Below are 27,303 nucleotides of genomic sequence, written 5' to 3' on the forward strand. Positions count from 1 at the left end.
GAAGGAAAACTTGATATTTTTGCAGCTGCATGGTAATTTAGCCAAGCCTCTCCAGTTACTGAAAAACCCACTGATTTTCACTGACACACACACTTGTCAGATGTGTGTGTTTAAGGTGGGACATCTTCATGAATATTTGTTTCCCTCCATAGAGTCCCCTTCCTTGGCATATATGTTTGTTTTGTCCCACTTGAACTAAAGGTCACTTCACATGATACTGAAACATGTTAAAATGCATGGGAGATCTGTTCTCATGATTGCCTTATCTTGTCACTAAATTCCAACTTTCAGACCCCCAGTATTCCAGGAGAGCTCACTGGGTCTGGCCTCACTTACCCACAATAAGGGTTACCATTTCTGATTAAAACCAAAATGGGAGCTGCATGGTAATTATATAGCAATTCTGTTTTAGGGCTTTGTGAACAATTAGAATGATTGACCAACACTAGAACTACCTGAAATCAATATATTTGCTTTCAGAGCTATACTCCCCCCTTTTAATATTTTCTCCTGCATTATCCACCATATTATTCTATGTATATACTTATCTACTATTTATCTGTCTGCTATTTCATAGGTAACCATGCAAGAGATATGAAAAAGAAGACACCTGTAAAGAGATGTGAACTGCACATCATCTGAAAGGAAAGATTCTGTATTTCATACCCATCGAATCATGATGAAGTTTTCTAGTTAGCCAAACAAACAATGAAACTGAAATCCCTCATTGTGATCATCCTTTCCCTTCAAAGCAGCCTTGTGGAGGGGCAAACCATTTGCAAAAGGTACCCAGTCATTTCAGAATGGCAAATGCAGCCAAAAGTGCACATGGTAAAATGGTCCCTGACTCAAAACATCTGTTCCAACTTCTACACTGACTGCTGGAATTTTGAATCAGATCATGAAAAGAGTGCCACTGAAGATGTATCTCTGAATAATCCTCAGATTTGCCCTCTGCATCTTCAGTTGGGAGATGCAGTCTTCATTTCTTCAGAACCATCTTTTCAGTCACATGGCATGAATTTGGCAAATGTTACTGTGGAAGAATTTCTTTCATGTCCTAGACAAACAGAAATCCCTCAGGAGCAGCTAATTTTTGGTTGCAGGCTGAGTGGGATGCATCAAATCGACCCCAAATGGCTTGGAACTGGCACACATTATTTCATAGAAGTTCCAGCTCAAGGGCCACTTCTGTGTAATTTAGGACTTAGACTGAATGTGACTGTGAAATCACAACTTTGCCAGCAGTCTCCAAGTGCACCATTTTGCTCTGGACGTGGTACATGTCTCAGTCATATCTGGGATGAAGCATACAACTGCTACTGTGGGCAATCCTATTCAGGACAATTCTGCCAAGAATTTGATGTGTGTTTCAGCAAGCCTTGCTACAACAATGCCTCCTGCATTGGCAAAGGGAAGAAAGGAGAACATGGTGAAGATTCCTATGACTGCATATGCCCCCCACTGTTTGCAGGTAGGAATAAATGTATTTCAGGAACACTCTGGACATGCTGTTTGTCGTAGGGTTTGGCCTTGTTTGCTATATTGTAAAAATAAATTAATAACTGCAGATGGTGGTAGAGAAAGCTAGATCAGACTGTATCATGGAAAAGTGAAAACTCACAATCTGACTGTCTCTGCTCTTGGCTCCAAAGAGAGCTTTTGCCCATTGTGAAACAAAGCCAGGGACTATTCTGAGTGGAAACAAGGGATTAAAGACCTCCACCCCTAAAAATCTTCTACACAAACCTTACATCCTTAGCTGAATAAATAGTAGCTTGGTGAAAACAACATATTTGACAAGTATCTTTAATGTAATTAAGGCCCAGATTTTAGGAGTGACCTGTGACAGGATTTCTTTCAAAATGAAACGAAAGCATGTAAGTAGGCACAATATGGAATTCATTTTTAAAGTGACTACGGGTTACGTCTCCCTTATCTGGATTTCCCAAATCCAAAATCTTTCCAAAATTGTCCACATGGATGGCTGAGATAGTCACACCTTTGCTTTTTGATGGTTCAGTGTACACAAACTTTGTTTCAAGTACAAAAATATTTTTAAATTGTTTATAAAATTATGTTCAGTCTATGTGTATAAGGTATATAAGATGTTTTGTTGTTGTTGTTGTGTGTCTTCAAGTTGTATACAAAACATACATAAATTTCATATTTAGACTTGTATCCCACTTCCAAGATATCCTATTATGTATATGTAAATATTCCAAAATTAAAAAAAAAAAATCTAAAATCCACAACACTTCTGTTCACAAGCATTTTGGATAAGGGAGGCTCAGCCTGTATTTCAAATGTATTGTGCATACAAACTGAACTTGAACCAGCTTCATGTAAAAGACCAAAAATAGATTTTTATTTGCTTCAGTAAGAAGTGCAGTGACAATTTGAGAAACAGCTGAATCAGGTGTGATAATGTGAACTATGTAAAAGACTGCAGTAGCATTATAGGTAGCACATAAGCAAACTATATATAATGAAAAGAAACCAGTGAGGTTAAAACATTAGGTGCTGAGTTGTGGGTGTAGCTCACATGTGTGAGAAAGAGAACAATGATTCTTATACCATTATATGTATATATGTATTTCTTAAAAAAACCTAGAAGAATTGCTCAAGTGTGAATAACAGTGCAGCAACAATTCAAATGACAAGCATAATTATACGGCATTTAAGTCCCATATGCTGTAAAAGTACAAGCAATTTATGATTGGTAATTTCCAGTAAGCAGCACATTTAAGGAAAATTCATCCTACAACTGTCTGCATTTCTAGGCAGCTGTTAAATCATGCTGAAAAATAAATATTAGAAAGTATATTATGTTCAAATATTTGTAGGTTGTTTTCCCCTGAATATAGGACATTTGCTTTTTAAGCATTTCAGACATAATAGTCAAATAATTACCTTTCTGGATCCAGTGCCTAGAAAAGCTACTCTTTTTTATTTTTATTTTTTGGCTACTAGGACCAGAATTACAAATCAGTATGGCTAAATTAATTATTGGAGTTGTAATTTTTTACAATTTTAAACTATTAAAAGTCCATAATGTTTTTTTGTAGAATAACTAATTAAGTAGCATTGTCCTTTAAGTGATGAGGATTTTGCACAAATCAGCCTGCGTGAGTCTAGGTTAATCACTAGGGGTGTGGGGTGTGGAGGATTTGGACTGCACCAGTTGACCCCTCCACTCCAGGCGGGTGACCTCTACTTCTTAAACATCTGCCTTTTGGAAGAAACAGAAACATCTGAACGCCTTTAAAATACTGAAGAGATGATTGAGTGAAAGGAGAGGCCCAGATTTTTTTTTTAAAAGTAAACTTTAAATTTTAATTTTTTAAAAATTTAAAATATATTTTATTCTTTTAAAAACATCACATTTCACAAAATTTTCATTTTAATCTCATGAAACTATGTACATGTAAATACATTTAGGCTGTGTGTATGATCTTGTAAATTAAAGGTATAATTTTAATTTTGCTAGTTGTTTATGTCACAACTATTGTCAGTGACAGGAATTACAATTTATGTACAAAAAATTACTAAGGATTCTGCATGGTATGGTATGGGAGGAAGTCACAGGTGTCTGTGTGTTGCACCATTAATAACTGCACTGGGTGACACCAATCCTAGTGACGCCATTACCTGAATCTTCACCTGCTTTGCTACAGGTGATGTTTTGCCTCTAAGCAAGATTGAACAGAATATGAGCTATGCAATTTCTAAATCACTTGTGTCAGAGAATCTGAGCACTCTTTGACTTGTGGGCCAGCTACTGCGCTGGCATCTCCTGTCTCTTGAAGTTGCATCTCTTCCTGGTTCTGATATTACTACAGGTTTGTTGCTGCTCTGTAAATGCCTTTGGTTGCTCCTCAAAACTTGGTTCTCCTAAGTGGCTACCTAAAATGGGCAAGTTTCCACTTTCTTTTTGACCTCCTCTTCTTTCCACTTCTTAGTGTGTCACAGTTGGTTGTATCCAAATCGGCTTACCCATATGTAGTCTGAGTAGGTCTTTGGCTGACTTGTAAGCTATGCTTGTTGAGATTTCTGTTCTGGTAGCAGTTCAGTGCCCCTACTTTAGCCCTCTGGATGAATAAATTGTCCTTCACTGGTAGCAGAGTCTTTGTCCTTCAGCCCATCAATCCCTCTCCTGGACTCCCATCCAAATCTACCAAAGAAAGCTAGGCGCGTTACAGAGCACCGAGAAGCGGCGGTCCGCCGCCACCGCCACCGGTTGCAGTGCAAAGGAGCTGCAGCAGCCAAACCGCGGGGCTCCTCTGCGCTGCAAATAAGAAGCGCCAAAATGGCGCTTCTCTTTTTGGCGCGCTAATGATGCCACGAGGCACCAATGGCACACTCGCAGCATCATATGCGATGTGCGATGTGGATGCAATGCATCCGCTACATCAAGATGGCGGCCCCCATGTGGAACGGGCGCCGCCATTTTGTACAGACTCGGTCCGTATTAGGGTTAGGGGCGTCCGGAAGGGATGCCCCTTCTCAACCCTAATACGTACCAAGGCAACCCTAGCATGCCGCTTTGGCGCGTCTGTAACGCGCCCTAGCTAACCAGGTATAAATCACTGCACTCCTGGCTTTGGTCAAACATCTCTTGTAGTTTTGACAGCTAATTCAACCTTCCCATTGCTTTGGAGATAAGTGAGGAGAAATGTGCAATTATCAAATGCCCACTGGTTTTTTAATGTCCTGAAATGTTTGGACACACATTGTGATCTATTAACAGAGAATACAATATCTGCTATTCCCTAGTGACTAAAATGGTTCTTTAGCTTCCTTATGACTGTCTAATCATAATATCCAGTGCTTGGCTGGGGATGTGTCTTTCAAATGTTGGGAATAGTAGTCAGTTGTTATGAGACAGTCTTTCTCTTGCTATGTGAACAAATCTACTCCCACTTTTCCCCAAGTTCAGTTGGTACTTCGTGTAGCTGTAAAATCTCCTTTTGCTGTCTTTCCCACATGAGTAACAGATCTCACATTAAATATGGTTTGTCACATTGGCTTTGCTCCTGCAATAGAAGTGGGATGTAACTTTAAGAAATAGGATCTTATTGTATTTCCCCATCACCAGGGAGTACACAACCTATTTGCAGCCCAGGTTTCTTTGGGGTCCTCCCACATCTTTTCACAAATGGGATTGTTCACTTAGACTGTAATACCTCAGTACAAGACTCTTGGCTACTGTGTTCTTAATCTTCTCAAATGCCTGTGGATGACATTTTGACCATCCCCATTCAACATCTTTGTATGTCTGTTGTAAATAGCTCACATTGATCTGCTAGTCCACTGAAAGACTTTGCCAAGTAGTTGCCCATTCCCAAAAATATTTGCACACACTACATCCATAAGTGTTGGTATCATTTGAATTTCTTTTTGTGGATCTACTTTCAGGACTTCTGCTATCAACAATCAATTCTGTTCTTGTTGTTGTTAGCTGTTAGCTATTAGCTGTTGTTCACATACTAGACCCTCAATGATTGGTAGAGGGTAATGACTGTTTTTAATGCTCTGTTTATTGCTTTAGGATCAATGCAGATGCACAACTTTCCTGAGAGTTTAGGAATGACAACTCAGCTGCTGGTCCATGTTGTACTATTATCTATACAAATAATTATGCCTTTTGCTTGTAAAATGGACAGTTCCCGCTTCAGTGTTTCTGCCAATGCTATAGGTGCCCTTCTTATGGGATTCTTTTCTGGTTCTACAGTGGGGTCTATTTCAAATTTCAGCTTCTCTAACAGTATTCTTTCTCCCTGAAAAAAATCCCCAAATTCTTTCTGTGTCTTCTCAATTGTCCATGCACTTGGTTGATTCTGCCCACTCATTTGTAATGCAAACAATATATTCTGATGTTGTGCTTGAATTAACATCATAATTTGCAGTGCTTTGCTCCCTAGCAGTGATCTACATTTGTCCCCATTTACAAAAACAAAATCTAAGTTATATAGCTTATTGTTCTTTGGCTTGCAAATCTTTGGTCTGCACTTGCCAACAGGTTTCAGTATACTCTTGTTGTACATAATGAGCATCTGGCAATATGGTTCAATGTCTGTCTTTTCTTTAACCAGTGTCTCTGGCATGGCATTACAGCTTATTCCACAATCCAACTGAAAACAAACTGGTTTTTTTTTTAATTTTATTTGTTGTCAAACAGCTTATATGCCAAAAATGTGGCAGAGTAGGTATTACTGCCAGCAGTTTTTCCCACAACATGGACTTTGTGATTTGGAAATCCCAAAGTTAGGCTCAGGGCATCCTCTCAATGTTCAGATTCATCACTGTCATCCAACACAACTTTTGCTGTATGTCTCTGATGTTATTGCACATTCCTGCACTGGCCCTGGAAATGGTTTTGTTTGCCACATGCGTTGTTTCACTGTTCATAAGCTGGACATTTTTCTATTCTTTTTTCATATTGTTTCCCACAATGTTGGCATTGTATCTTGCTAGTGCATTTACTAGTTTGCATGCTTTGCTTATGGCAATGCCTTCAGTATTGGACAGCATGCACCTGAGCCTCTTGAGTGCCAAAAACAATCAGATTCTTTCTCTAGAAAGTTGTGCTACTCAGGACATTTTCAGGCAGTGATCTAGTATTAAATCTGCTTCTCACGACAGTTGCTCACAGAGATGCTCATCCCTTATTCCACACACTATCTTTCTCTGATAATGCAGTATTTTATCACCTCAAAATTACAAGTTGCTGCTAGTGTCCCCCAATATTTTAATTAGGAATTTTAAAAGTACATTGGAAATTACAGAAATTAAAAGAAAAAAGAAGGGGAAAGAAAAAGTGTTTTGATCTTCCTTTGCGTGGTTATGGATGCATATAGTTATTCATAACTCTCTGTCTAAAGATTGCAGCTATTCTCCTCTCTCAAGTAACCTATTCTCTCTAACTATATAAAAAATACCAATTCATTTTGTTTCACAAGTTCAAAGGGAGTTTCAGATCTTTAAAAAATGGCACTAACAACCATTTCTCTACTCAGATCGAACAAGTTGTCTATTTCTACTAATTTTATCAGCTTCCATATTGGATAGTGCTGAATTCTTCCATCTTTTCCCATAGAACAGTCTTGCTGATGTATATTTGATTAGTATTCCAAGACTCTTTTCCAACTGTACATCTGTCATTCCAAAAGGATAGCATTCCTGTTTTAATTGAGGATTATTTTTGAAATCCTCTATATCAATAGGTATATTTAAATGCCCTCCAAACACTATCCAACATTCCTTCAGAAACACCCATTTCCAACATATAGCTTAAATCCTATTATATATTTTAAGCAATTTATTTAACACCTTTGAGCAACATTGCACCACTTTCTAGAAATTTATTTTATAAGAATCCTCTTTAAAATCATGATATGATGCAAACCTTAATCCCTTTGGCCACATATTTTCCCACTGATTTATCTCTGTGTTAAAGCCATTTTACCATATATTCTTCAACTTATTCTTCATTTTGTATTTAACTTTTGGCTCCCCCCCCCCCCCCCCCCCGTGTTACAAACTTGAACACATGCCCTTGCTGTTGCTTAATTACAGGCTGAGTCTTCATTATGCAAAATGCTTGGGACCAGAAGTGTTTTAGATTTTGGACATTTTTCAGACTTTGGAATATTTGCATATATATACATAATGGGATATCTTGGTAGTATTTTTAGACCCAAGACTAAACATGAGATTCATTCATGTTTTTTATGTACTTTATACACACAGCCTGAAGAAAATTTTATACACAATATTTTTCAGTGATTTTGTGCCTGAAACAAAAATGTTTATGTTATCTTGTCATAACATAAACAATCCACATTCTTGTAGGGGGGTCTGTCCTCTTTGCTTAGAAAAATTCTAAGGCAAGGCATTGCATGAAGTAACACCCAGACACCCAATTGGCAGAAAAGGCCACAACTTTATTGAACACAGCTGACAGGTAGGGCTGGCCCAAATGCATGGACATGGATCTGTCATTGACCAACCTTCCTGTTGATTGATGAACCAACGGTCTGGTCACAGCCAGGCATCAGGATGGCAGAAGGGGTAACATATTCACATCCTTGCCTCTTTATCACCGAGGGACACTGTTCTGGAGTTGCCCCCTCAATGGTAAACCCTCACTGCTCCCAGCATTCCCGGGTCCCCTTTGGGACTCTTGATCCTGTACATCGCAGCATAGAAAACCATGCCCTCCAGATCCATAGCCTACGCTACTGCCTCAAAAGTTAATGACAACACCCCAAGAAGCCCAAAACCAATTAGAGAGAGGGGTGGGTAGGGAGAGCCAGCTGAGAAGGGTGCTGGCCTCCTTGGCCATGTGGCCCTAAATAGGCCCTTTTGGCCTATCGGGGCCAGTGCCGAGTGGACAGCCCTCCCCTTTCCAGCTTCCCAACCAATCAGGGAAGCTGCTAATGTTGGGATTTGTAGTCCCCAGTGACGGCTGGAAGTCTCCCACCCCGCAGAGCCAGGCCACCAATCTGGGCCATGGAGCTGCTCCCAGTGGATTCTGGGAGTGTTCCAAGGCCTCGGATGGGCCGAAAAGGCTCCATAGGCCAAGGGCTCCCCCCCCCCCCCAGCAACTGGACCAGCCCGGTTAGTCAGGCGGCCGTATTATTCTCAAGACCCAATCATCAGAAAATAAAGTAAGAAGTGTATCTTCGAAAACTGCTGTCCCTTTTATCCATTTAAAACAACGTTGAGCCATGTTCCTGTTAAAGTTTATGTTTGCAAGCTAAAATCTAACAAATAGCTACTATTTTTTCAGATAAAAATAACATAAACATTCTTTATTTTCTCTTGGAAACTTACTGAGGCTTTAATTTCATTACCAATTGGAAGAACTTTCTTCACTTGTAAATTAAGTAGTTAAAGTGATTAGAAAAATGTGTAATTTTGCATGTCCAGTGTACATTAAAGCTTGCTTAGGCAGCTAAGCCTGTTGTTAACCCCAGCCCACCTCCACAGTGCTCAGCTCACTTTAGATCTCTATGAATTCCACAGTATCCTCATAAGGAGCAGCGTTTCACAGCATGTGTGTGTAATCTTATGCTCTTGTCCAGAGAGAGATACACCAGCTGGAACATGCCCCCTAGTCACCTTATTTTGCTGTTTAAGTTTTCTCTGTTGTGGAGCTCGCCCAAGGACATCATTAGCCCTCACCTGAAAGTCTCAAATTTCTCCTAGAGTCCTTAATATTGGAACATAGCCTTCTGAACCTCCTTCAGGGCTGTGCTGCCTCACAAAGAAGTTATAACATTCCACTGTTCATTTTGTTTGGATGTACAGTATTCACTCAATCAATGCCTTGAATAACTCATCTTGAATACATCCAGTGCCCAGTCCAAGAGACTTGCATATTTCTTGCCCCTTTTCTGCTACAAGTTAATATAACAGCTTTACCTTTAGCTTCCTCTGTCTCCAAGGCAAGGTCCAGCTAGAGTTCAGACTCTTCTATCCAGTGGTTCCCTGGCTGAGCAAGATTACTGACTATGAAATTCAGTGGTCCTGGAGGTTTCAAACCTATATCCATGATACAAAAGTTGTTCTTGTTTGTTTCCTTTTTTGTTGTTCTTGTTGCACTGCTGGGTTCTACTTTTTAAACAGCTATCACCATGTTTCATATAGTTCTAGGCTGTTGCCACACTGCAGAAATATCTCAGAAAACTACAGATACCAGAATACCATAGTACTGAGCCATGGAAGTTAATGTGGTGTCAAACTGCATTAATTCTTCAGTGTAGAGGCAGCCCAAGTTATCATAAGACTCAAAAAGGAAATATATAACAAAAATGAAGGAACGTTATTTATTTGAGCAAGTCTGGAGCCAACTCCTTCTTCCCTCTAGCCCAGTCTCTTTTATTAGTATATGTTAGTTTTCTCTTTCTGCCTGCTGTCTTAACCTTCTCACTTAGTTCCATATATATTGATACATATTGGATGCTCACAAGCACAGCCTGAAAGCTTTTCCCAACATATGGGAGTTGGGAATGTACTTATACTTGTAGTGATTATCTATAAAACCAGTCTTCTAGTTTAAATACTGCAGCTTTACTAAAATTTCCATGTCTATATTTACTGAATCAATGACATGAAAAATGCCCTTTTTATGGCTAGTTCTGCAATGCATTTCTTTTCTTCTTCTTCCTTTCTTTCTTCCTTTCTTCTTTTCTTTTCTTTTTGGTGGATAACATCTACTGTGTATACTCATGTATTAGTCTAAAAATTTTAGTAAAAAAATTGACCCCAAAAACCTAGGTCAACTTATTCACAGGTCAATATGTAAACACTACACTTTAACTCTTATTAATAAGGGAACCATCCCCTGATGAAAGGCAAGAGTGCAATCTGTGCTAGAAGCACTGACCTCCCTCTACTCTGTCTTCCATCCAGCCTTTAGTGTGAGACAAAACAGTTATGCCTGCCATAATTTTGTAGGTTCTTTGGTATTGTTTTCCTTTGCTTCATAGTTTAGATCTTTTGTTCCAAGTCTATAAGTTTAACCATAGACTTATCCAAGGGTCATATCAAAATCCATAATTTTGTCCCCAAAACCTGCTCTCAAATTATACATGAGGTTGACTTATAATCAAGTATATACAGTACTTTCGACACATGTTAAGTAGCTTGATGGTTATATTTAGAGGTATATCATTAGCAGAGCATGTGCCCACTTGATGAGAAGAAATGTAAAGATAGTTATGGCCACACAGTTTCAGACAATGTATAGTATTCATCCAGTGTCTTGAATAATTCCTCTAGGCTAGGCAATGGCGGGTTACAGACGGGCAGGGGAAGACGTCTTGAAGGTGTCTTCCCCTGAATACGGAGCCTCCAGACCGCTCGCCCCGGGGACGTGGCTAAGGTGTATTATTATTATTATTATTATTATTAAACTTTATTTCTATAGCGCTGTAATTATACACAGCGCTGTACAAAGTCGGTAAAATTAGGAGTAAATAAAAGCCTGCCCAAGGTGTACATTCTAAGATAATAACAATTAAAAGAGGAATAGATAAAATTACCATATAGAAAGGGAAAAAAACAGATTAAAAACCTCAAATATCAAACAAATCACATCACATCAAATATTGTCAGACAGCCAGATAACAATCACTATTATTATTAAACTTTATTTCTATAGTGCTGTAATTATACACATGGGGCTTCCACACTGGGGGTAGTGAAGACGCCTCACCTGGGGCCGTTTCTTACCCGCAGCTTCCATACCGCCGCCTCGCAGGACGCTGCAAAGAGAGAGGCAGCTTCCGCACGGGCGGCCAAAAACGCGGCTTTTTTTCTTTTGCCGGCTGGCGGATGCGCAGCTGCGCAGCTGCGGTGGTCAGCACCGGCGGCAGAAAGCATATGTGCACATTTAAAGCGCCCAGGCCCCTTTAAACTTTTTCCCCTGCCCTACCCAAGAACAAAGGTGGCCTCCTGCCAGCTGGTGATCAGCTGGTGTTGGCATCCTTGTCCGCTTGCACGTTGCCAGTCTCACCGGCATCATGGATGCCTCCTCTCCTTTGGTCCCCGCGCTCTTGCTGAATCTGCAATGCACAGCCACAGCTGTCGCCGCTGCCACCGCTGTCCCCCTGCCATCCCCCATCACCTCCCTTGTACATATGTAAATATTTAAAGTTTTAGCATTTTTTTATTGTTAGGTGAAAATGGTGCAGGAATGTGTGTACGGGTTCACTTTAAATTCCAAACTTTCCACAATTCTAGCAGCGCATGCGTACATGTTGCTCTAGGGTATGGGTTACGAGCATTAAAATAGAGTGCAGCTGTGCTGCAGCTTCCACATCTGCATGGCATCTGACGCTCTAATTAGAGCCTCGGTGCAAACTGCGCATGTTCCAGGACCCTGACTCATTATGCGACGCAGCTGACTCGGAGCCTTTAAATGGGCAACTTAAATTAGCGGCGTAACAATTCTGGCGTACCGGTGCAGCAGCTTATAGACGGAGCTGTGCAGCTGCGCAGTATATAGAAAAGAAGCAGAAAAAAGCGGCACCTTTTTAATGCCGCTTCTTCCCGCTTGGGGCGTGCAGGTGGCTCGTTCATGGCGGCATTCAGGTAAGGGCCGCCTAAAGGCTATACCTTCATGACGTCATGAGCACACCCCTTTTTGCCTGTCTGTAACCCGCCATTATGAGTAATTACTTATACTACTCATACATGTATCTTTACTTTGTTTTATAAGAGTATCTATTAATTTCTCTTTTCTCCTCTTTCTTGTTATAAGGGAAGAACTGTTCAGAAATAATTGGACAATGCCAACCACATAGTTGCCTCTATGGCAACTGCAGCAATGTTTCACCAAATACATACAGATGCCAGTGTAATAAAGACTCTTCAGGTAAGAAATCCTTTTATTGTCACCCAAATATACATATACTTGTATGGATGTAAGTAGATCTCCATTTATGTTTGACAAACATTTGTACACACTTTAGTTTAATGCAGCATGGGAGGGGGGAATGTTATATTATACTACACTCCAGGTTTTGCATTTATATAAACTTTGTAGTAGCTGCTTTGTACGTTAATTTTATTCAGTTAGATATTAAGTGACATAGTCAACTAGGGAGCTCTATAATACAGACAGTGTGGTGTAGCAGTTTGAACATTGGACTAGGACTCTGGAAGTCCTTAGTTCAAATCCTCACTTAGCCTCAGAAACCCATTAGCTGATTTTGGGCAAGTCACACTCTCTTAGCCCCAGAGTCAATACCAGCCCTCTATCTCTGACAAAATCTTTCAAAGAAAACCTCATGAAAGAGTCACTACAAATAGAAAATAGTTTGAAAACACCCAACAACAACGACAACGATAACAAGGATTTTGAGCTTAACTTATTTCATCTTCATAAGAAAGAATAAAAAGTAAATACTTTTTAATTTGTAAAATTACCAGAATTTCAATGATGTTTTACACTTCAGAATTCTTTTGTGAAAAATTGGATTGTCACCAAAAATGATTTTGTCCCAAAGCACTTTTTTTTTTACAGAAAATATAATAAAGCAGCAATAGTGAAATGTTCTTTAGATCCTGTAACATCATTCTATCACTGTGCACTTATGGATGGCTTCAAAATAGCATAATATCCATTATCTTCAAAAGTAACTTTCCAGGATATGATACAATCTCTTGCTGCCATGGGCACCACCTTCCTTAAGAGTGTTTATGTGTTCCAGGAGATGGGTGCATCTGGAGCCTTCTGTCCAGGTGAACAGGTTATGATGAACCATTTTGCATGATTCAAAACTGGGAGGCAATCCTTAATTTGATGACTGTAGCAGATACTGCATTCAATAAAAAGTTGTAGTCATCTGTTATACCATATGGCTATTTGGTGTCATCTTTCCATTGAGAGGGCCATTTGCAGTCAGAAATTCTTATAGGTTGAAGTTTGTGATGCAATTTGCAAACCAAAAGAAGTGTTCAATATTGCACTTGCCAGAGGATTGTGCCTGGATACATTTGAAGAATGTTCATTAAATACATTCCCTTTGGAAAATATGGATGGGAATATGCATCCGTTTCCATGCAGAAGCAGGGGCAGAGTTCATAAGTCAGTTGAAACCTGAGCTGGAAAAAGCTACTAAGTATGTCTACAGTCAGCCCTCTCCACATTTGCAGCTTTGACCTTTGTAGTTAGGTTATTTACAGATTTCATACATTCTCTCAAAATCCTTCAACACAACTCTGCCAGATGTTAACCATAGAGGCATGCTGGAGGATCTAAAAATTCTTAGACAAGGCCCTTCTCTGGTCATTTGTAGGTCTATGCTCAGCTTTTGGCAGATGTTAACCATAGGCTTGCACTTGAGGATCTAGAGATTCCTAGATTGGTGTTCTTTCGGGTAAAAAATAGTAGGTTTTTAATTCATGTTTTTTCCACTTTCATGGTTGTTTTGTGCACCTAACCCCAAGGAATGTGGAGGGCCTACTGTATTTAGTAGCATCGTGAAGGATCTCATAAAATGCACACTAATAGTATACACCTACTAAATAATTGAATATTCACTAATAGAATGTGTTTTTTAAAATTCTACTAAGTTTGGCAGGTTGTAGATTCATAGTTAATACTGTATACTATTAGATAATTGTTGCATGAATAACACAGACAGATGTTCGTCCTGTGACTTATTCTGAGATGAAGTTACTAAATAAAATAGCTTTGCCTTTTAAAACATAATTATTTGTAGTGGAAATAAGCAGAACTAAGCCAAGCTTTCTTGTCAAAAGAATTCCCTGTGATTTACTTTCTGACCTAAATTGAAATCAAACTTCTTGTGGAGTAAGTTGTACATTTTGCCAACACATTAGGCTTTCTCTCCAAGCTTTGTGCTCACTTCTGATGGGGGAAAACAAGGATGTACAGTTGAATTGCTCGTTTGGCTTTTTTCATAGTGAAGCATGAGGAAAATTGATCTGCTGTTTGTGCTTTGCCTCAAGCTTCTGTAACATTCAATAACTGATTTGCAGACTGCCAATCCAAGACTTTCCCCAACTGATTAAAGTAGTGGTTTAAGAGTAAGAGAACTTGCTTTCTGCTCCCATTTCTGGCAGCTTACATTTACGAGAGTAAGTGTTCGAAAGCTAATAGGTTTACTTGAAGGCATGAGAAATATTCACACCCTTAAACCTTTTTTAAAAATAAGATAACACGTGCTAAATTGATCATACCCAAAGTAACCTCTGAATCTGCTTTAAATAAAAAAATATTATTATTATTATTATTATTATTATTATTATTATCAACATTTATTTATAGAGTGCTGTAAAGTTTGCACAGTGCTTTAATAGTAAGGGTCAAATAAAATAAGGGGGGGGGGGGAGAATAAAAACGTGCCAAGCAGCATACAATCAAAAACAACATTATATGATTAAAATAGCTTTAAAATAATATAATAAAGACAAAGTATGCAGCAGATTAACAACCAGTAATTTGGAATGCCTTCTTAAACAACAGTGCCTTCAATTTGGCCTTAGAATTAGCCAAGGAATTATGTGAGGAGGAGATTCCAGGCATGAGGAGCAGCACAGGAGAAGGGGCAGATTCAAGCAGGGAAGGAAGAGACTCTTGGCTGGGTCAGGGGACTAATGTCATAAGATCTCAATGCGCATGGAGGGCAGTAATGAGAAATGAGCACTGACAAATACGAGAAAGCCAAGCCATGAAGGGCTTTAAAGGTCAGGAGAAGAATTTTATATTGGATTCTGAAATGAATAGGAAGCCAATGGAGGAATAACAACAAGGGGGTAACATGATCAAAGCCACAGGCAGAGAAGATGATCCTGGCCACTGAGCATTGCAGAGAGATTAGGGGGCTAGAAAGACCCACTAGCAATGAGTTGCAATAATCCAGGCATGATATCACCAATTCATGCACCAAAGTATTTGCAGTCGAAACAGAAAGAAATGGTTGAATTCTGACGAGATTATAAAGAATCTGCTTGACTTGGCTAGATCTGTGGAGTAAATGATAATGAAGAATCAAATAGGAAGACAAGACCACAGGCCTCATTGACAGATTGAATAGAAATGTCATTCACAGTAATTGACAAAGAACATTGCAAAGATGGCTTGGGTGGGGAGACGAGTAGCTCAGTTTTGGCCTTGTTGAGCTTCAGGCACCGGTGAATCATCCACTCACAGACAGCAGCAAGACATGATGATAATCGCTGCTCAACACCTGGAGAAATCTCAAGGGTAGAGAAGTACAGCTGGGTGTTGTTGGCATACAGCTGATATTGAAAAACGAAGGAGCTAATATGTCCCAGGGACAGGGTATAAAGGGAGAACAATAAAGGACCCAAGACAGAATCCTGAGGGAATCCAACAGCTAATGAGACAGGGGCAGAAACCTGACCTCCTGTAACCACCACAAAAGATCAGTTTGACAGGTAGGATTTAAACCAATTTAAAACTGATCCTGCAAAACCCAGTCTTGGAGTAAATGCACCAAGACACCATGATCAACAGTGTCAAATGCATCAGAGAGATCCAGGAGGACTAGAATAGAATAAAGACCTTTATATTTAGCCAGTAAAAGATCATCAGTGGTCTTAGTAAGAGCAGTCTCAATTGAATGCAGTGGGCGAAAGCTGAACTGAAAAGAATCAATAGAATTAGCAGATCAAGAGAAGGCTTTTTCAAGATTGATGAAACTAGAACATGCTTAAAGGCAGAAGGGAAGGAGCCATTAGAGATAGAATGGTTGTGAGTATAAAGAAGAGATGGTAAAATAGAGGGGGCAACAGAAATCAAAAGACGGGAAGGAAGCAGATCAAGAGGGCAGGTAGTCAGTTTAGAAGAATTCAAGAAATTAGAAAATTCATGCATTGAAACAGGGGAAAAACATCAAAGAACAATAAGCTGTTAAATTAGCTCAATAGAAGGCCAACTCGAGAAATCAACTTACCTTCAAGTCCGTTGTAATGGCTAATATGAATGATTACTAAGAAACTCACTTTAGGGTGGGGATTAAATGTTGCTGTTGGTGCCCAGAATTGCCAGAAAATAGCCCAGGAGAAAAGAAATGTCATTTTTAGATGCTTTAAAAAAATTAAAAGGACATCAATAAATATTATATCCTCCTAACACAATAGCCCTAACTGGCAGATCCCAGTATTTCAGAGGAAAAGTCAATTTTAAGAACTTTCTTGCTGTAGAATACAAATATGCTGTAAATCCAATCTAGATCAGAACTTTGGTGATCCCTGTGGTCCCAACACAGACTGGGAGCTGTGTGTCTGTGTGTTGTTGTTGCAAAAAGAAGTTATTAAAGTCATTTTTGACCAAAAAAAGCTGCAACCATAGATCCCTGATCCAGATTGGGACCATAGCTGGGGCCAAGGCTTAAAAGACCCTTACTGCTGTCGTAGAATTCTAATCCAGATCTGGTCTTCTGTGTTTATTCTAAAGTAAGAAAAGAGACATAGAAGATTTTCATACCAGTGCTTACCATGGGGCAAGCACTGGCAAAATGCTGGTAAAACATTTAGGAAGCATATGTATCTGAAAGCCTGACACGCTTCCTAAATGGCAGGGAATCATTTGCTCGCCTCCAGTGTCCCTGAATCATTCAGGAAGCAGCCATTTCCCATCAACACAAAGTTTCTGTTAATGGGAAATGGCTGCTCCCCAAATAATTCAGGAATGGTGGAGGCGGGCAGATAACTCCCTGATATTTAAGAAGCGTATCAGGCTTTCAGACACATGCACATCCTAAACGTTTTATTGGCATTTTACCAGCATTAAAGCACTGGTTTGAAAATCTTCATTGTTGTTGTTTACTGTGTCTTTAACACTTTGTCCCACTTGACCCTCTGAGATCAGTCTATTTGTTATAGCCTAGTGCAGCCCCTAAATGCTACATGGTTAAATCACTGCATAAATTTCCTCATAATACGTATTGCACATTTCCATTACATGCTGGATTTCATAGAGGTTGCATTTTAGCATTTAAAATCATAAGTGAATTAACTGTTTTACCTTAGGCAATGATTAACAACATTGTAGAGATGTTATAGCACAGCATGGAGGCTCATGTCACATTTCATTATAACTTTATGGGGAAGAAATGTTAGAACAGAATCATCCAGCATACAAAACTATGCTATTTTTCATTCAAACTTAGATCAATGCAACCATTTTGTGTGTGTGTGTGTGTGTGTGTGTGTGTGTGTGTAAAAGAAACAAGGTTTAAGTCGTTTAACCAATGAACTCCATCTTGTGGCAATGAATATTTTAAACCACTCTTGTCAGCCCAGAGGTGCACTAACTGTTTATAACTCAGAGAGATATTCCTGCTCCTTTGTATGCACTGTAAGGAGACATCTCATAATGAAACATTTAGAGCCTCACCCTTTGGCGTGTAGTGTGCATATGCAAGGAATCCTTGAGACACCAATGGGATCCTGTCCACCACTTTCTCGGAATACTGATGCTCTGAATATTGAGAAGCTTTCCAATATGAAGTAATATGTCTGCATGGGGAGGGAGCTATCATAGAAATCAATATAGAACCTTAATTTCTATAAATAACAATTTTTCAGTATACAAATTAATTTCTTTGACCATTTCTATTTGTACCTCTTCAGGTCAGTCTTACTTATTCTCATAAACAATCTTAATTTATACATATTCCTAAACAACAATAAAGTGTTGTTCATTATATAATGAAGAAACTTTATATGGTATGGATAATGACAACAAAAACAAGAAGGAAGTAATTTAACTACATAACAATTTATTTTTCATTTAAAGTTATTATAAGATTTGATATACACTACTTAAGTTTAATAAGATAGCAAGCAACAAATAAGATAATAATTATAGCAGATTATTTCTGGGTTTTTTTCGATGGTGGATAATTCTTGTTTGCTTGTTCTTAAAGATATAATGGAAAAATTACTGTATGTATTTAAGAACTGTGGATTTATCTGGTGAATAAAAATTATATATATAACAAACAAACAAGCAAGCTTCATTTATATACCGCTTCATATCGCCTAAACAGTGTCTAAGTGGTTTACAACTGTAAGCTAATTTGCCCCCAACAATCTGGGTACTCGTTTTAGTGACCTCAGAAGGATGTAAGTCTGAGTCAAGCTTGAGCCCCTTTGCTGGTCTTGAACTCACAACCTTATGGTGCTGAGTATGTGGCTGCAGTACAAGCATATAAATAAATCCTATTATTATTATTATTATTATTATTATTATTATTATTATTATTTAACCACTGCACCACCAGGGCCCAAACTGAAAATTATTATTATTATTATTATTATTATTATTATTATTATTATTATTATCCTGCTCTTCAGCCAAGGCTATCAGAGCGGCTTACAGATTGTTAATTAGACATTTCCCTTCCCTTCAGGCTTACAATCTAAAAAAGACAAGACACAAAAGAAGAAGGGAATAGTAGAGAGGAAGGGGAAAAGTCCAGCAGATCTACTCTCCCTCGGAGGCCTGTTGGAGCTGGCTTGCCTTCCTCTCCCTCAAGATGGTGGATAGAGGGATGGAGTCAGATGCCTTCTGGGAGGGCTCAGTTCTTTAGGGAGGCCTGATGATGTTGAGCCACCTTTTCTCTCCCTCAGAGGCCAGGATGGATTTTCATCAGTCCAGGAGTCTGCACATAAGGGTTTCTCAACATTCAAGAAACATATTTTTCAACCATTTTGTGAATATTTTTGAATATCCTTTCCATCCAAAAATATTCACAAAATGGTTGAATAACATGTTTCTTGAATGTTGAGAAACCCTTATGTGCAGACTCCTGGACTGATGAAATGTTTGCAGTTTGGGACTTATCTTGCATAAAATTTGCACGTGGTTCCATCTCATTCAAAGCTATACTCTGGTTTCTCTTCAGATCATATACAAAGCTATGTAATTATGTTACTCTGTCGAGTACTGTTGTCAACTTGGACTGACATCTTTCCTCGAGTTTTCTAGTAACCTTTCCTAGGCTTACTTGGATGCTCTAAGTATATCTGAACTCCTACAGTTAAAGCTGAAAGTACTAGTCTAAATGGACTAATGGTCTGGCTCAGTGTAAGATAGCTTTCTGGATACCTTTTCCAAGTTCTGCATGACAGAGCCAAAGGTAAATCTTAGCAGAGAAAAAAAAAACTACAGTGAAAAAAGAGGAATAGGCTGTATAAGTACTACAGGATATGTAGAGAGTTACAGATTGCCTGGATCTACATATGATAAGGTTATCCCAGTCATTATGTTCACTTTACAGCAATTTGCAGCAAAATAAGGGAATTGGATACCAGACCATTAAAATGTCTGTGTATTGATGGCTATGAATAACGGGTATTCAGACTATATATTTATATTTTAATATTTTCTTCTTCGAAAGGCTCTCAGGCACTTCCAGTGTTCAAGTACAGAGTGGGCTATAAATTTAAATAATTACCCCTGTTCTAAATGTTAGAATTTGCAGAGACCTTTTTAGAAACCATGCAGAGTCCCAGAAGAAAGATCATAAACATAATATTGTGCTTGCTCTCCCATTTATAGTTACGCTGTAGTGCCAAAATGAAGAAAATGAAAAAGGAAGTAAATTACAGCTCAAAGTAATCCTAGCAGAATATATATTACCAGAAATCACAACAAACTGAAATTCCACATCAAACTAATTTTGCCACACAGTGATTTATTTTAACTATATCTCCTACTCTTTGATTGCCAAGACATTTGTGTGTAAATAAAAGCTTTCTTTCTCACAAACAGTGTCCCCCGCTCTTATTCCTAGTTATTTCAAATGACAGGATTTGTGAGGTCACAATTGCAGTACTTTATTGCAAGTATACCCTGATTGGTTTTAAGACTTGATTATAGCATTGTGACAGAAAAGCAATAGAAATGGCAAAAGTTTATAACCACATTTTTTTACTGGGCTACTTTTAAAGTCAATGAATGTTTATGGAAAGAATGCTTTTGATTGATTCCTCTGAACCAATATATAGCCTCTGAACCAATATATAGATTATTGTAATGGAAAGTCTTCCCTTCCACACCTCTCTCTACCCTCAAAGCAAATTGCCATGCTGAAAAAAAATCATATTTCTTTCTTAAAACTCAGCTTAATTCTTATCAGATTTGAATCCAGTGCAATGAAGATATGTTCCTTAGCTGAAAATAAGATTGAGGGATCTTTCACACTACAGAATGATAGTGCTATTATTCCATTGTAGCTGCCATGGCAGCATCCTATGGAATCCGGGAATTTGTTGTATGGTCAGAGGCACTAGAGGAGCTTTCTGGGTGATAATTCTGAATGGTTCTTCTTAATCTCCAGATCCCAGGATTCCATAGTATCATACCATGGAAGGGATGATAGTACTATAATCATGTAGTATGAAAAGGGCCCACAGTAATACAGACATATTTTTTTATTATTTTTGCAAATAGCAACCAGGGATTATTTTTTCTTTACTATATAGATTTCTATACAGATGTTATATACAGTGCGCCCACGCTATGCACATTTTATGCATTTTACGTGGCTTCCAGCTTACGTGGAAGCTGCTCAGGAAGAACAACAATGGCGCCCTGCCACATGCACGCACCCCATTATTTCCTATGGGGCTCGAGCATAGGCGGATTTTCCTTTACACAGGGGGAAAAAGAAACAAAACAGACATTACCAGCAACTCTAATGGGGCATACATCATGTGTCCTTCCTGAGGTTCTTGGACCACAACTCTCAGCCTGTATTGACCACTGATTATGCTACCTAAGGATGCTGGCAGTCACAGCACAGCAACATTTTGAAGGGTGCATGATTCCCATGCCTCAGCTGTGCTTTTAATGTTTACTCTAAAGTAATATCCAGCTGGATCTGGACGAGCACCTTGGCATGTGGGATGTTCATACTCTTCCACCAAGCACACAGCTTCAGGAGGGATGAGCACATAGTGGTGTGGGAGGAAGGAGGGCATCGTAACTGTCCAGATCAGCTGAATCAACCTTGGCAATCAATGGGATGACAGATATCACAGCCTGATCACCCTCACATCCAGGACTGAGATGTATGGACAGGGAATGGAAAGACAGGGAATTTGAGAAATGGGTGCCCTCTAAGGCTGCTGTGGCACTGCAGAATTAATGCAGTTTGACACTACTTTAACTGTCTTGGTTTCATCTTATGGGGTCCTGGGATTAGTAATTTGTTACCGCAACAGAGCTATTTGAAAGAGAAGGGTAAATATCTCACAAAACTATAAATCCCAGAGTTCCATAGCATTGAGCCATGGCAGTTAAAGCCATATCAAGCTGTATTAATTCTGCAATGTACATGCAGCCTAAGATCACATTATCACCATTACTGACCTTTTCTACAGTGGGATATTACAGCTCAGGTGACTACTCTTCCCCATATCATGGCTTGTTGCTTACATCTCATCTTCTTGGTAATTTAGGGGGCTTTGCAATGGGGTGAGGAGATCCTTGCTAGAGAGGGGTTCATCTTCTTCCAGTAGTCTATCAAACAAAATCTGGTAGATTTTTGGAATGGTTTGTAGGGTGGGGAAAAACCAATATGGAAGCAACAAAAAGAAGGAACGCACCAGAAGATACAAAAAGAAGGGGGCCTCAGAATAGTTTTGCTGCATGCTTTGTCAAAAGGCATGTTTACATCTGGAATTTTTCTATTATCACTACATTATGTGCACAATCAAATTAAGTTCACATACATGCATGTTAAAATTGTGCAAACCTCATCTGCACACACATGTACATTAAATTAAAATGGAAGTGTCTGCTGAAATTCCATTCCTATTTTTAAAATATTCAACATCATTCAGACCAAGTGAACTGTCCCAAACTCCCAGTGACTTCAGTGAGAAAGGGTTAAGCCCGATCCCATGCATAGTTGCTCAGAAGTAGGTCCAGCTGAGCTCAGTGAACATAATTCCAATTAAGCAGACATACAACAACAGCCTTTAGACTGGTTCATTTTGGCTGGCTCATGCTCATTACATTTAAAATTAGCTGTGTTTTACAGTACAGGCCTGTCACTTAATAAAGCAACTCTGGGTGAGAGCCAATGTTCAATCTAGTTAAAGAAAGTATTTCCAATTATGTTGGCTGTGGTGAAATTGTCAGCTAGAGCCACTTTCCCTGAATCTGTTTATAAAAAACAAAGAAACACAACGTAATGGAGTATTAGCTGATGTCTTTCCAGTCTGGTGCTTTAGCTTGTGAATGGATGCGGATCAGAGGTAGTCAAGTGTGAAAACTATTTTCTTTTACAAAGGTGTGGGAAAGGATTTAATAAACTTAATAAGGTCAGACACATTCATCATTTTGTGCTTTGAATAATAATAATAAAAAGTTCTTTTGCTTCTTGTTGGTTTCTGTCTCTTTCCCATTGTTCTGTTATCTCCTTTCCCCTCCCTTTTCCCATGAAGAAACATGAAAAAAAATGCTGAAAGGATTGTTTTGTTTGAACCTTGTGATGTGCCTGCAGTATGAAGTGCATATTTATAACCTAGTTTCCAGAACAAAAAGACAAAAACAAGTACAATAGTTCTGCTCACATGACTTGGGCACAAGCTGATGGTACAGGGTTTAGAATTTATCTCTGGCAGCCAGGCCATACATTACAGAGAAGGTGAGTATGTAGATCGGAATGATCAGTAACTCCCATGCTGAGCACCGCCAAAGAAGGGGAAATAAAAGTGAAAATGGCTCAAGCTTCTGCTTTTCCAGTTTATCTCTGGTGTGTAAAATTGATCTAATGCAGAATGTGGGGAAAGCTGCTCTTTAGACTACAAGTCCTAAAATCTCCCAGCCACCATGGCCACAATGCTGATTCAAAAAAAAAAAAAAAAAGAAAGAAAGAAAGAAAGAAAAGAAAAAGTAACATATCCATGCTTTAATTTAAACAGTTGCAGTACTTTTGTGTACGTGTACAGTATGTACATGTAAATGCCTCCTTATGTGAGCATTTTTATGGGCATAGAGTTTCCAGGTCTCATGATGCTGAAATCTCAGGAAATGACTGTGCTTCTCTGATCCTATAGTAAGGAGACAAATTTCAAGGCACAGAAGGAGAAGGAAACTGAGCTTTGTCTCAGAAAATTGCTGTGCTTCTCTGATCCTGTAGTAAGGGAACAAAACTCAAGGCACAGAAAAAGAAGGAAACTGAGCTTTATCATATGAAGTAGCTTTAGAGCCTGGGTATCCCACTCCAGAAATTCTCAGCTGGCCCCACAGTTTTCTGGTTCATCATGAAGATTCATGTATGTATGCTTGTAAAAACACCATGAGCAAGGTGAGGGGAATAGAGGGGAAAGCCTCTTCTTGTTCTAGGCAGAAGCAGGTCAAGATCAAGGGCTGCAGGAACTCCCTTAACGCTGGTGGTGAGCCTTCCACAAGTCCCAGAAATAGGGCTGTAACTCTTCACTAATTTTGTTTTTGAAGAAAGCAATAAGTAGTTTTAGTGAATTTCTTCCCACTGTGCTAGAAGATTCAAAAACTCTGTAGTTTTGAAGATTACTCATGTTTGCAATTTATTATGTGATAAATTTGTATGTTTTTGTGTTGTTTCTGCACAGAAAGCAGAATATTCTGTGCAGGAAAAAAATCCATCTACCTGGGCGTGGTTCTCCAGTATAGAGGCACCCAGGGACGACTTCTGTCATGGGCAGAAGTAGTCCCTGGGTGCATCTATACTGCAGAAATAATACAGTTTTACACTACTTTCATCCTATGGAATCCTGTGAGTTGTCATTTTCTCTGCCAAAGAGTGCCAATGCTCCACAAAACTGCAAATCCCAGATTTCTATAGGATGACAAAGTAGTGGCAATCTTCATTATTTCTACACTGTAGATGAACCCCCATCATGTTTCACTTGATTCTTTAACTATTTTATTGTGTTCATTTATTTGATTTATATCCTGTATTTCTCTTCCATGGGACTCAGAGTCCTATAATATAGATTAAAACAGTGCATCTAAAACAATATGAAGTACAAAAGTTAAAAAGCATTCAATGATACATTCAATTAAAACAGTACAATAAGCTTTTTTGAGTTCCTTCCAACTATGCAAAAAATGAGATATAAATAAATATAATAATAAATAATAACAACAATAATATTATTCTGCACTGAAAATGTTGTTTTCACATGTAAATTTCTGAACTGTGAACAGCTTTGACAAGTGTGTAGCTTTGAAAGACTTTCTCACAACAGGAAGAAATTTGCTGAAAAGTACTTTTTGCTTATGGTACTTATGTTATAGACAAATGAAGAATTACCTCCCTATTCTTGATCTCCTGCCATCTAGATCATTTTTAAATGGTGGATGAGGGAACCTTTGGAGCCTACATGATTTCATTTTCCAATGACAAATACCTGTACAGGCCAGTATATAGACTTCTTTGGCAAATTTTCATGTAAAGAGATGACCTCTAGTACCTGATAATTCTCCATGTAGTTAAGCTAAAGAGCCATTAATTTCACAGAAATCTGTACTCCAAATTTTTGTGTGTCGTGGTGAGGCAATGTCCAGAATATGTTATCCCCATTATATTTAAAGCAGCAAATATTTCCACCAGAGGGACTTGAGAAAATAATGTTTGAGATTGCCAGAATAAAACCCACTATTTAATGTCTTTTGAAATTATGAAATTATCCCTGTTCTTATTGCAATCATGCTAGTTAAAGAAAACATAAACATACCAGCCTGTAAGCGGCCATTGTCACATATCTTGTCAACTGCATGACTGGGGTTATTTCTGCCTTCCCACTCTCTTCTGGACGACCACTTTACCCCGCCTTCTTATCCTATGCCCTACCCACCATACCTTTTGGTTTGATGATTTCATCATCATCATCATCCATCATCATCATCAACAACAACAACAATATCTTTTTAGTGCAATTCCAGACTCATGCTAATGCAATTTAAGTATTTAAAAAAAGAAAAGAAATAAACAAAAAAAAAAAAAAAAGGGGGGGGGGGTTAAATCAGGCTACTTGGGAACAGTGAGGAGGAGGGGGCAAGGGAGAGAAGGAGATTGTGACACCATGTGATTGCCGATATAGCAACTGCTATGGCAGTGACACTTAATACATAAGGATTAATGGGACTATCATATTGGGAGCTTATTGACAGATTTCCCCTTTCAGTGAAAAGGGATGGCCTAAACACACTTGAGAGAGACAGAAGCCATGGGTTGGAAGCAACATCATGTGATAAGTACCACCAGTGGCAGTATTTTACACTACAATTACAGTTTCGAACTCATGTGTGATAATCTGCTTAGAAACAGTGTCCAGCTGTATTTGTTTTCCCTGCACATATAACTGACTGCAAGATTTCAACATATCAACAAAGAGTCAAAAATACATAGATTTTGAAAGCTGACAGTAGAAATCAGGAATGTTCCTCTATAACATCTTAAATAGCATAATATGCAGAATTTCCCTTTGCCAAAGGTACTGCATCTCCATTGTAGGACCCAAGACTGACGGAAAAGTCAATACATTAAAAAAAATTGTCAGGTTAAAGGTATGTTAATCACACATTGGCTTTTAATTTTGAATAACTGTGGGTTCAATTAAACATGGAACATATTATATGCATTATACTGTGGTGTCATATTGACATGGCAACAAATGTTCATCTCTTGTTTTACTTGGGAAATGAAGGTCTCAAACATTGCCAATATCATCATCATTATCATTCTGAATATTATCATGTACATTTTCTTTACAAATGTAGTATATGTTTTTTGCACTTTTTGTAATATATACATATATTTACAGTTTCCTAAAGGACACATTTTTGTAGACATTTCCCCTATTGACTAATGTGTGTGTATTTTATTTTAACTGTTAGAATGCTTCAAACCTTTCCACAGTTTGGTATATAAAAAATGCATGACAAAGGCTCTCTGATCTGAATCCATAAATCGGTTCAGAGAGAGAGCGTGGTTCACGTTATGTATGAATTGATTTATGGATTCGGATCGGAGAGCGAGTCCCTCTCCTGTCTCTCCATCCCCGGCCAGTCCGTCCCTGGCTTCTCTGTCCCTAGCCTTTTCCAGTTCCTTGCCTTCTTCATCTCCCATCCCTATGGCCTCCTTCCCCACCTACCCGGTTACTTTGCGACCTCCTTACCAGCCTCCCCTTGCAACCTTCTTCCCAGCTTCTCCGGCATCTTTGCGACCTCCTTCCCGGTTTCCCCAGCTTAGCTAGGAATGGAAGGAGGCCACAGAGAAGCCAGGAAAGCCAGGAAGGAGGTTGCTAAGATGCTGGGGAAGCCAGGAAGAAGGTTGCAAAGGGGAGGCCGGGAAGGAGGTTGCACAGAAGCCAGGGGAGCCGCAGGGACAAGAAGGCAAGGGACTGGAGAAGGCCGGGGACAAGCTGGGGATGGACTGGCCAGGGACAGAGAGACAGGAGAGGACAGTGACGGGAGAATGCTGGGGCCATTGCAGCTGCCCCCCATCACTGGCAGTGAGTTCAAATCTTCATGGTTCACATTGGGATGAAAATAAATCAATTCAACCAAAAAGACGCGGAAAAAAATCATCATCTTTTTAATGTGGGTTAAATGGGCTAACAGCAGGCCCACCCTTTCCAAATCGCTGAAGCGATTTGGATTAAGTTGGAAACATACTAGTTTAAACTGGATCGTACCAAATCATGATCCAGTTTAAACAGTAGTGGGAATGAGGCCAAACTCTACAGGTCTACAGATTTCTCAGGCCAAGGTGTGCTTGGTCTCACTGCCAATAC

At 39.0% G+C, this 27,303-nt stretch overlaps 1 protein-coding gene across 1 annotated transcript in view; it reads left to right on the top strand.

Annotated features, from left to right (window-relative positions):
* The first annotated feature begins 708 nt into the window (after window positions 1–708).
* LOC149311398 (protein eyes shut homolog) overlaps window positions 709–27,303 on the top strand; it is a 154,536-nt gene continuing 127,941 nt past the window's right edge. The window contains exons 1-2 of the mRNA XM_089530994.1: window positions 709–1,474; window positions 12,272–12,385. Coding sequence (XP_089387120.1) covers window positions 709–1,474; window positions 12,272–12,385 — 880 coding nt within the window. The remainder of the gene's footprint in view (window positions 1,475–12,271; window positions 12,386–27,303) is intronic.

The sequence above is a fragment of the Sceloporus occidentalis genome, unplaced genomic scaffold (assembly GCF_023333645.1).
Source record: "Sceloporus occidentalis isolate IW3139 unplaced genomic scaffold, rSceOcc1.0.p SCAF_6, whole genome shotgun sequence".
In the NCBI taxonomy this organism is placed as follows: Eukaryota; Metazoa; Chordata; class Lepidosauria; order Squamata; family Phrynosomatidae; genus Sceloporus; species Sceloporus occidentalis.